At 39.0% G+C, this 12304-nt stretch overlaps 1 protein-coding gene across 1 annotated transcript in view; it reads left to right on the forward strand.

The window, feature by feature from the left end:
* The window catches only part of COL24A1 (collagen type XXIV alpha 1 chain), a 411206-nt gene that overhangs the window by 140701 nt on the left and 258201 nt on the right, over positions 1–12304 (forward strand). Inside the window, exons 13-17 of the mRNA XM_045292047.1 lie at positions 4496–4549; positions 4632–4676; positions 4911–4964; positions 5224–5277; positions 8799–8852. Coding sequence (XP_045147982.1) covers positions 4496–4549; positions 4632–4676; positions 4911–4964; positions 5224–5277; positions 8799–8852 — 261 coding nt within the window. The remainder of the gene's footprint in view (positions 1–4495; positions 4550–4631; positions 4677–4910; positions 4965–5223; positions 5278–8798; positions 8853–12304) is intronic.

Genomic DNA, 12304 nt, shown 5'->3' on the forward strand with positions numbered 1-12304 from the left:
AAAAAAAACATATTGAGAACTTGATTTAGCATGTAAAGTGTCCATTTAAGGCTCTAGAGCTGTGGTTCTCAACCTTCCTAATGCCACCCCCCTTTAATACAGTTCCTCATTTTGTGGTGACCCCCAACCATAAAATTTATTTTCATTGCTACTTCATAGCTGTAATTTTGCTACTGTTATGAATCATAATGTAAATATCTGATATGCAGGATGTATTTTCATTGTTACAAATTGAAATAATTAAACATAGTGATTAATCACAAAACAATATGTAATTATATATTGTGAAACATTTATTTCTAATTACAAATAAATTAAATTTTGTCTTGAAGCATAGTGTAGCATGGATAGCAGTCTTCACTCCAGATATGTGGGCGTATCTGCATGTGGGCGGACCCGCCTGAAGACTGCTAGAAGAGAGGTGTCTCGGTTCCTAAGACCATTGGAAATATGTGTTTTCCGATGGCCTTAGGTGACCTGTGTGAAAGGGTTGTTCTACCCCCAAAGGGCTCGCAACTCACAGGTTGAGAACTGCTGTACTAGAGCATTAGAGCACAGATTACTGCCACGTACTTTTAGTTTAAATTTGGACACAGATTTCTTATTCCATATCTTGCCTCTACCATCAGCCACTCCAAAGCACAAAGTGACAATGTGGTCCAAGAAGTAATGAAATTCGCTTACCTGAACTGCAATGAAAAGAAACTCAGCTAACAAGTCTTAGCTTATCATCTTTGGAAGACAAGAGTTTGTCATTTAGGGTCAGAAGACCTGAGTGGGACGACATATTTACACTTTTCTCTACATTGTGGTAGCAGTAGCAGCAGTAGTAGCAGCAGCAGCAGTAGTAGTAGTAGTAGTAGTAGTAGTAGTAGTAGTAGTAGTAATAGTAGTAGTAGTAGTAGTAGTAGCAGTAGCAGCTCATATGTAGTCATTTCTATGTGATATTCACAGTGTTTCTTATTTAATTCCCAGAATGACCCAAGACCACTTAGCTCCAAGAGCTTGAGCCCAGAGTTCAAAATTCTAATCACTGTACTATACCTACCACCTTAATAAATGTTTATACCTTAAAATGCATATTATCTGTCTTTGAAGATTTATCTAATCTTTTGTACAAACTGTGTACAAGTAGATTTCTTTTATCCCAAAGGATGCTATTTCTCTTAGAATCCAGTGTAGATAGTAGAGTTGTCGGTAGTTCTAGGGTTAAACCTGTAGACAGTCTTCTGAACAGTGAGGAAAGCAAGTGGAAAGGAAACTGGATGCCAACAATACTTTTCATAATACTTCATGTAATCCATCATCGTTGATTTGCATTACTCAAAAGTTTATCCTGTTTTCTTAAAATAGTACAACTATTATTACCTCCGTTAATATTTAAAATAAAAACCATGTGAGTATCTATTATGTAACAACTAAACCAATCCAAACCCATGGAATTTATTCCAACACGCAGATACCTCATGCAGAGAACAGAACTGTTCCATAGAGGTTCTTGGCTACAATTTTTATAGAAGCGCATCTCTAGGATTTTCATAGTTCCACTGAAGCACTGGCTGGTCTCAAACTGACAACCTGTAAGCTACTGGACAAGTGTAAGCCATTTGCTGTGTCCAACACTGGTGCACAAGAAACAAGAGCAAGTCAAGATTCCCTAACAGTGTTATTCCTGTGGATTAAATGTAAAGCCACTGAGAGAGGAACAATTTATATCATCTCTGGGAGTTAGAGTAGGCTCCGTCAAGGAGATTCTTTTAAGTTTTATGTTGAACAAGGCTGCTTGGCAGAAGAATGCTGTGAGCAAATGCACAGAAGAGGGGGAAATGAAGGTTAGGAAATGGAAAGAGGAGTAGTTGGATGATAGCCCACGAAGTATGGGAGATGGGCACACAATGGAAGATGATGAGCAGACCTGAAAGTAATGGGGAAGCTGAGGAAGAACTTTATATTTCCTAGTAAGTAGTTTGCTTTCCCAGAACTGAAGCCCCTGCATGCTCTCGCATGTGCTCCTTTCCAGCAGGTATCATTTCTGACAAGAGACGCTACTCTCTCTCTACACGATCTGTTCCATTCAGCTGCGTGTTGTTTCAGTAGCTCCACTAGAGACCGTAATTGTGGCTCCAGAGTGGGGATGGGGATGGGGACGAAGTCCAGCACATAGCTCGCTGTCCTTTGCTCCTATGCTCCAACTGACATTATTGGTCACACTCTTGGGACTTGGCCAGCGGTTGCATTTTTACATAGACAATCTATTCTTGGGCTCTGTGTCTTGAACTGCTATGACACAAAGTTCTCTCTTACTTGTAGCTGTGACTTCTAGGCTCTTCTGGCTCTGTTGCTATGTCCCAGACATCCTCAGCTAAGCTCCCATGTTTGAAAGCATGTTTTCTATCTGATCCATCTTCTCATGCTTCGGGAGTGTGGTAGGTAGGGAATGCTGAAAGAATTTAAGGTAAGCTTTGTAGAACTGGAAACTGTGTTGTGACCTATTAGGGCTCAATTTCAGAAGGCTACGATTTTTCAGGAAAGCTATTTCCCACACAACTTGTGGTATGTCAAAAATTCTTGCTGTTTCTTAGAAATTTCCATAACCAAACCATTCACTTTTTATTTTTTATTTACAATGTATGTTTTGTTCATATCTCCTATTAGTGTTTTGTGATTTTTCTTGAAGAATCACTAAAATTTAAAATAAGATAGAATGTATGCAAAACACATTCATTTGAAGATGGCAGTTTATGCACAGTGATTATTCACTGAAATGAGTTAAGAATATTATTTTATCTATGATAAAAACAACAGAACACAAAGAAAAAATGTTTATATGTAAGGTAACTTTTTCTGTACTACATGGTTCATTACTATATCATTTTCAAACAGATGCTTATTCTTTTTTTGAGCCCATTTAAAGTTTTTAAGCTATGAACTTTGAAGCAGACTGAACTGTGGATAAACTGAACCTGTAATTATAAGAATAATTGTTTCCTATCAACAGAATTTAGAATTACAAGCAATGATGTATTAATGTTACATATCTATTAAGTTGGAAAGTATTACCCTTCTCTCACAGTCCCATATATTTCAGGATTAAACATGTTGGAAATATTTATCTTGGTTATACTTCACAGACATTAGGACTCAGAAATAAGGATGTCATATTTTCCATTCTGAAATTTGCATGTAAACGTTGTGTATTAGAGATACTCTGCTATGTTGGGAGATGGAGTTCCAGAGGTCAATGTTTTAAAATTATTTTTAAATTTAATACTTTCTATTTATTCATGCTAAGTATTTATTCTGTACTTGTTTATTTCAAATGATGGTGTGTCAGCTGTTTTGGTAGGTCTTTGAAATTAATAACATAATGAATAGACACATTTTGATCTCACAGAACATTCAAATGAAGTAGAAAGACAAGCACAGTGTACTGTACTATGTCCTGGATAGAGGGACATGCCAGAAGTGGCAGCTATTTTCAAGGGCTTGGCGCAAAGGATGACAGAGAGCCCATCTGATTTGAGGCGGAGGGTCCTGAAGGGGGTGGAGAAAATGAAGGGAGATGAGACCAAACTGGTTAGTGACGGCTGGAAGGAGGGTTTGGGAAGCTTTTCTAAGACATTTGCATTCTAAGTGAAAGGTTGGAGAACGATCAGAGATTATTAAAAGCAATAATTTCAGCATGTCAAAAATACAACTTTTAAAATTACTTAACATGTGGACATCATAAAAGGGAAAATTGACCCAATATGGTCTCAGAGGATAAAGGGAGAGATGCCATATTACAAGAGCCGATTTAAGACTCATGCTTGGAGGAGATTGTAGTTTTAGGTCTTTCTTGAGGAATCATGCTTTGGATCATGGAACTGAGAAAATTGGCAATAGAGATGATGTCTTTTTTGTCTTTGTCTTTATTTTCTCAATGCTGACTCAGTGTCTGCTCTCTCTTGTATTCAGTAAGTGCCAAATGATGGAAGAAGGAGGAAAGCCCAGAGTAAAATGTTTATTTTTCACTATTCACTTGACCCTTCAAATTATGGGACCTGGTCTCGATCTATAAATTTAGATCATAATCAAATGATCAGAATGCCCAAAACATAGTAACTGCTCAAAAATATTCGCTGAATAAAAGGGTCAATGAAAAACCTAAGGCTAACAAGCTGTTTAGTCAACATGTCCTGGGTGCATGACACTGATGCATACAGTTTGTCAAGTGGAGCGGCATGGACTGCATCGCAGGAGGGAAGGGTCCTCCTTGTGGACTAGAGGAGTGGGAGAAGGCTTCAAGAAACAAGACCATTAGGCTCAGACTTGAAAATTGTCATGATGTATCCACGGAGAGAGGAACAGAAGAGCTGACTAGCAAGGCGTCCATGGGGCCGTGGGGAGATGACTGCAATGACCATCTCTCCATTGAGTAATGAATTAACTTGATCACATTGTCTTTCCATTCTAGTGGATGCTTACTGTGCCTTTCTTTCTTACTGCTTTCCAGGGCAGTGTTGGGCTTGTAGGATCAATTGGACCTTCTGGAATTCCTGGCCCAATGGTATGGTTCTATTTGAAAAATGGACATTTCCCCGTAATGTATTTATACTGTCACAAAACATCACTTTTTTCTTTTCTTTTAGGGTCTCTCAGGGAATAAGGGGCTGCCTGGAATCAAAGGTGATAAGGTGATTTAAATGTTTACATTACCATAGAGATTATTTCTTATCACATTTTTTCTCTAAAGTCAAAATAATTTGTTAAATATTTTGGTTATATTTACTAGGTCTAATCGATATTATCAATTTTCTGTTAAATTTTCTCAGGAGTAGGAAAACCAGATTATTTAATAATGTATATTTTATTACATAATATTTCCATGGTTGCAGTGCATAAAGTGTCTTTGTATGGAATTGTGCTAGGGTGAACAAGGCCTTGCAGGAGAGCCAGGAGAATCGGGGTATCCTGGAGACAAGGTAACTTTTCTCCCATTAATTGGATATCAATACATATAAAACAGAGAATATATATTGTCTTCAAAACAAAAAGTATTGATTATTTTAATCATTTATTTTGTTGGCGTGTTCTGACAATATGGTTTTATATATTTTGTTTAAAGCAATTTCCTAAGTTCTTTGAGCACTTATGTGAATGTTTACTACTTTGTAAATAAAGGTATCACTGCCTTCTGTGGTATAATAGCTGTTCTCCTTCTGGGCTCTGCTCTGCTTTTAGGGAGTCTTCGGTTTGCCAGGACCTCCAGGAATGAGAGGCAAGCCGGGATCCTCAGTAGGTTTGACCTTTCCTTTGTTCTTCCTGATTAACTGAGTGCATGCCACAGCATGAGTCTTGAAAGTTGCTGGTGCTAATAGGATATTAGAAATAGAATTTAAGCCTACCCTGGCGATATTTTCACTGGTCTGCTCTAAAGAGCAGGTTTGAGGACTTTGAGGACTAAGGAGCCCTAAGCTGTGCTCTTTTAAACCACCTTGTCTACATGGGAAGGGTAACAAATAAAGGAGACCGGAAAAGAACCCATGTCTCTGAATGATGATGTTTTCAAAGAATACTGAAAATACCATGGACTGCCAGAAGAGGAAGCATATCTGTGGTTAAAGAAGTACAGCCTGAATGCTCCTTAGAACACAGGTGGGGGGACTTGCATCTCAGACACTTTGGACACATTATCAGGAGGATCCAGTCCATAGAGAAGGGCTCTTGATTGGTAAAGAGGATCAGCGAAAACGAAGACCACCGTTAAGATGGACTGACACAGGGATGCAGGAGGAGGGCAGCAGTGGGCTGAGCAGGGTCGGTTGGGTTGTGCCTGGATCCCTGGGAGGGCTGACTTGACGGTGCCCAATTGCTGCAGCATGAGGATGAGGTCCTCTTCCCGAGGAGTTTGCATTCTGGATTAGGGAAACTTTTGCTCTGTTTCAGAAAAATAGAGAAAACTACCCTTCTGAAGTTGTTAAGAAAAACTCCTTCCTTAAGAATAGAAGAAATATAATAAAGTCAGATATTGGGTTTTTCCCATGTTCTAGCTATAAGTATTTGCCATTTTTGGAAGTTTGCGTACGTATTACTCAGGTTTTTGTTTTCTAAAAGCTCCTTGAAAATGTAGTTTTTCTGTTGGTGAACCGATATACCAAAAAACCTTCCAAGTGAGGTCTTTCAAAGTGGGGAATGATTTTATCTTTTATGTTTTTAATTCTTTGATAATTTTCCTTCTGTGGATTGATGCTGAGCTGCTAACTGCAAAATTGGCAGTTCAAACCTCCTAGCCGCTCCTTGGAAGACGGATGGGGCAGTTTGCTGTCATAAAGACTTAGTCTCAGAAACCCCATGTAGGGTCTCTATGTGCCGGTTACAGTCTTCAAACTCAAAGGGGCAGTTCGACCTTATTTTACAGGGTCACTTTGTGTCCACCTCCACTTCATGGAAGTGAGTAAAATTAATTACTGGGTTGAATATAGCCACTAGAAGGCACCAAAGAGAACCCCATCTCTCTGAGAAAGGTATTTTTTAATGTCAGACAATAGAGATCCTAGTGGTGGAGTAACAGCAAGCTAGCTGACAGGAATTACTAAGGGAGAAGAAGGGTAATCCTGATAGTGGGGCAGGAGGAAGATAAAAGGAAACAGAGGAAACAACTAGGAAGCAAAGCTATGGATAGAAGTATAAACATTGGTGTGCACATATGTAAATACATTAATTCAGCAAAATAAAGGTATTGCCCTATGTACATATACTTTGTGGCAATACATTGAGGAAGTGGATGGACTTTGGGCCACTGTTTAAGCCCTCCCTCCACACAAGAACATTTTGTTCTAACAACCTGGCATTCTGTGATGCTCACTAACATGATCGCTGAAGACAAAATGGGTGCATAAGCAAATGTGGTGAGGAAAGCTGATAATACCTGGCTGTCAAAAGATATGACGTCTAGGGTCTTAAAGGCTTGAAGTTACAAGTGGCCATCTAGCAGAGAAGCAACAAGCCCATGTGGAAGAAGCACCCCAGCCTCTGTGATCACAAGGTGTTGATGGGACCAGGTATCAGGCATCAGAAGACCCAAAACAAATGACAAAAAAAAAACATTCCTAAGAATGAGAGAAGCCAGAGCAGACCCCAAATCCATCTGTAGACAAAAGGACATCCCCTCACAGAAGGGTTACAAGGAAGGGATGAGTCAACCAGGTCACAGTATAGCACAGATGAAACACACAATATTCCTCTGGTTCTTTGAGACTTCCTCACCCTGCACCATCATCACCCCAGTCTTGCCTTTCAGTTCTTGCTAGACCGGAGCATGTACACTGATACAGATAAGAGCTCATGACACGCGGAATCCAGGGCAGATAAACCCCTTAGGAACAGAAATAGGAGTAGCCATACCAGAAGAGTGGGGGGAAAGAGGGGAGTATGGGCCCCGGTGGAACCGAGTGAATGATTGATGCAGTACCTACCCACGGGAGACAGACAACAGAAACGTGAGTGAAGGGAGACAGTGGTCAGTGTAAGATAGGAAAATAAAATAATTTATAATTTATCAAGGGGTCACGTGGGTTGGGGGTGGGGGGGGTGAGAGGGGAAAAAAGAGGAGGTGATACCAAGGGCTCAAACAGACAGTAAATGTTTAGAAAAGAGTCATGGCAACCTAAGTACAAACATGCTTGAGACAATTGATATGTGGAGTGTTATAAGAGCTGCAAGAGCGCCCAACAATGATTTTTAAAAATGTATCCCTTAAATACTGATTCTGAGGGATCACAGTTTTTACTTATTTGAAAGAGGGAGGAAAAGTATTTTCATAATTACTTTGTGCTAATTGTATTAGCTGTTTATGAGAAAGGGTTTAATGTACACAGAGAGTGTCCTTTGAAAGTGGATAATTTCATGTTTCTTCTCATTTTCATTGGACTTGAAGCCTACTTACATCAAATACAGGCTTGTGGAGAAATGAGTGACGATAGAAAGGACAAAGTCAAACAAGGGCGCCATCACAGAACGGGCCTCCCTGTTGTCCTTGTTCTCCTCTTGAGAGAATTGCCCGCCCTCTGAACATCCAGGCTCTCTGCCCACTTCTTCCCTGTCCGGTTCCTCTCCAGCCCTGATTCACAATCCCTCAGAAGAATTCATAAGCTGGCTTCAGAGAGATTGAAACAAAATCTTCAAAACTTTAATTAAAAAATCAAAACACTCAGTGGAATTCTAGGGACAGGAGGGCAGGTAGGAAAAAAGAATCAAAATCGGTGACTGTTTGAGTACTTTCTATGTACAAACACTGTCTGCTTGAGAGCACTCAATAGCTGTGAGAATGCTAGAACTTTTGTTAATATTTCCATTTTATTGATGAAAAGGAAATTAAAATTCAGGTGGGTCTTACTGTATCAGTCCACTTTTGATACCTAAGGAGAGAAGAATGTTTAACTTCTGTCCTAGGAGTCTGGCTAGTAAAAGGGTTACTCTTCTAAAATTCACTTCCTTATTGAGTCACGCTTTGGTGTCCTATGTGTGGGGAAAACACACACACACACACACACACACACACACAATTTTATTTCTGGACGACAGCTGAACTCACTGATTTGTATGTAAGACTTTTCAGTAAGTATATATTATATTCGTAAACACTTTATTTATGTCAGTGTTCCATGATAATGTTTATAAGTTATTTAAGTCTCTCTGGGACTATTACAACTTTGACCTAATAATGTGAGTACTACTTGCTTGCCAGATGTGTGATTCCTTTTAAAATTGTTGTTTGTTAAGTTAATATTTATCCTTGTTTTCCATCTCCATTTTAGGGCCAAACAGGAGACCCTGGACCCCAAGGACCATCTGGCCCTCCTGGACCAGAGGTAAAATATGGGCAGAATGATAGTAAAATTTGACACTCAAATTGTGTAAGTTAAACTTGATTGCTAGGAATATTCTTTTTTATATTTCTATCAATGTAAACGATTTGTTCCCTTTATTCTGTTATGCCAGGAGGTATGTAACAATGATCCCAAAGAAGTAGAAAAGAGTTTTAGCTATATTTTAGACCTGATTATATCACAACTGATTTATTTTCTTTATTAAAACACATCCTCAGGGTTTGAAATCAAATCTTAGGGAGCATACGCTCCACAGAATGCTTAATGCTTCCACCCCTTGTTATATGTATATACTTGTATCACTGAATATCACAATCTAGAATACATATGACTATATCTGTAGCACATAAGTCAAATTAGTTTGTTTCTTCTTTAAACGTTGGGCTTCATGCTTCATTTACAGCACTTTTTATTTCTTTCCTCTGGAAGTCTGAATGGAGCATAAGCTCCCAAGATCAAACATAGTTCTATTTGAATCACATGAGCAGAGACCATCTAGAAGGTAGGCATCTGAAGCTCACTCGGCTCAGGAATAGAAGCTAACATACATGTACGAGAATGCGCACATATAAGTACACATCCACATAGAATTCACAAGCACAGATCTGCCAGTCAAGCCTAGAAAAGGGAGTCAGACTTCAGCATGCCTGCATAAATCAGAGCAGAGCAGTCTCCATAGTGTCCGACATGCAATAGGCATACTTTCTAAGAGTGGTGCTATAATAATAACTTCTTCTCTTTAACAATGTAAAATCTTCTTTCTCTGACTCTTTCAGAGTTGACTGGTTTCTTTAGTAAATATTGATTCTTGCTTACTGCCTAATTTAAAAACACATTGGACATTTATAGTTTAAAAAGCTACAGAACAACAATACACTCAAATTTACTAATATTCTGAAAAGAGAAAAAAAAGTTTTGGGTAATTACAACCTTAGGTTAGTAAACGCAAATGTATCTCTTTATATGAAAGTAGATTCTTTCACTTTAATAATTGCTTAATGAAAACCTCTCTTGAATGAATGGTATTTACCTGCATGTTAATATTGAGAATTCAGAACATAATTGACCTTTATATTTTTATTATGAACATGAATTGTACACAACCACGGTTGCAGATGATACAGATGGTATATGTCTTAGGAAGGACTTTGCTAAATTTTTACTACCACTTGCTTAAAGGTTTTACAATCCTTTCTTTCCTTTCTTGAAATCCAGGTGAAAAGGCACACGGGCCTTGTTTTGAGTCGTGACTTTGGTCCTCTAAGGATGTTCCTTGTTTATTGGTGGTGGTTGTTGAAATTCCATGACGTGCCATCATCGTTCCAAACATTGTACCCTATCTCGAAGTGCTGCAGTGCACATGGTAGCTCCTGTGCCACCGCTTTGTTAGACTGCCCCTTTCTCCCCCTTCATGTTGTTCTCCCCCCAGCACCCCCACGAGGTTAAAGATGCAGTGGGTGGTAAGCATCTCAGTGCCGGCAGGGGTCTCCCTGGATTTCACTCAGTACAATGGGAAACCATCAGACATTTTAAGCAGGGCAGTCGTATGATATGTATAATTCATCCTTGCAAAAGGTCACTCTAAGGAAACATGTGAAACAAGTATGTAAAAGCAGGGAGACAATTTATGGAAATTTTATCTAGGCATAACTTCATGGGATCTTAGACTAGGGTGTTGGAAGTAGAGAAAGACAGGAACAGATGAAATCAAAAGGACTGGTTATGAATCGATGTGGGAAGTAAACTGAAGAGAAATCACGTCTGTAACCTAGATCTGAGATCGAAGCAACTGGTTCATCGTTGGTGTTACATATAAAGCGAAGGGGAAAGAACAAGTTGCTTATATAGATGAATACCAACAGAAGTACTAAATCAGAATTTTTGGGGGGGGATATACTTTTAAAGACTCCAGAAATGTTTAATGCAATAATAAAGGTCCACATTTTATCTTTCTCTTCTTTATGACAGTAGGATCTTTCTGTAACTTCATCTAATGGAAAGTGTTTCCAAGATACAATAAGTCATAGCATGCTCCCCCTCGCCCCCCAGTAATTATCGTCATTGGACAAGTATTACTAGTCAGTGCGTTCCAGTACGACCTAGAGCTCATGTTCTATCAATGGCTTTTAGAAATGAGGTGGTAAAAGAAGACCACCATCAAGCTGATTGTGAACTTTCTTCAGTCACCATTTAACTTGCACATGAACTGGAGTGAAGGAAGGGGTAAATTGGACTACATTTTTAGTACAAGGTGAAAGTGACCTCAAAGCAGAAATTTTATAGTGTACAAAGAGCCCGAGACAAAAAAGGGGAGGATGGGCAAGCATGTACGACCAATGTCTAACGCAGAAAAGACAGCTTATCTGATGTAATTAAGTGAGCTATTTACATATTTTGCTAAGATTTCATCATCATAAAAAAAATTTTTGCAATTATACTTGTTAACTATTACTATGAGAAATTTAGTTAAAGTGTACAGGCAAAGGTCAGCTATTAAGCCTCTTGAATAGCTGCCACTGTGTGGAAAAATAAGTATTTTTCTTTAAGATCATAGCAAAAGGAAATTCATAACAAAATAACACCTCTGTTAAGCAAAACCTCTTTTCTGAATCCTTTTTATTTTAGAATGCTTTCAGATTTGTAGAGAAGTCACAAGAATTATTCTGAAAAACAAAACTCTATTAAAAACATCTTAGTGAATGAAGTGCATGCCCGCCAAACGGGCTGCCTTTCTGGGTCCCCCTGTTCTTTTTCATGGTGTTAGTGCTAATGCACCCCCCGAGGTAGCCAATCTTATTCGTTCTGGTTTATCCTGTGTGTGCCCACACGTGTGTGCTTGATTTGCTTAACACAATCCCCAAACCCCACTGCCGTCAAGTCAAGGCCAACTCATAACCACCCTTGACAACGGAGTAGAGCTTCACCCAAAGTTGCCAAAGCTGTCAACCTTTCCAAGAGCAGCCAGCAGCACCATGCTCTATTAGAGGCAGGGGTATGAACCACTGACCTTGTACTTGGCAGCCCAGTGCTTAATCCGATGCACCACCAGGGCTCCTATTTGTTTAATTGGTAGGTATGTATTCTCTGATTTATACTATTTTTCTTAAGCAAAATGATGTACACTGTATGTCCTCTTTTGCACTTTGTGACATTTTCGTGTTTTACTTAACAACATATCCTGGAAACGATGGTGTATGAGGTCACAACGCACTTCTTCATTCTAGTTGCGTAGTACTACTCCCTTGTGCGATGGTATCGCAGTTTATGTTACTCTATTTTCTATGAGTATGGGAATTTAGGTTGTCCCCAGAATTTTATAATTAAAAAAGTGGTTGCAGTGAATAAGCTTGTGCTTATAGGTGAGAAGAGACATTTATTTATGTTCTTGTTAAAAAATAAAACCAAACATACTGCTATCAAGTTGATTCTGACCC

The sequence above is a fragment of the Echinops telfairi genome, unplaced genomic scaffold (genome assembly GCF_000313985.2).
Source record: "Echinops telfairi isolate 266 unplaced genomic scaffold, ASM31398v2 ScPeMD7_443;HRSCAF=831, whole genome shotgun sequence".
Classification (NCBI taxonomy): Eukaryota; Metazoa; Chordata; class Mammalia; order Afrosoricida; family Tenrecidae; genus Echinops; species Echinops telfairi.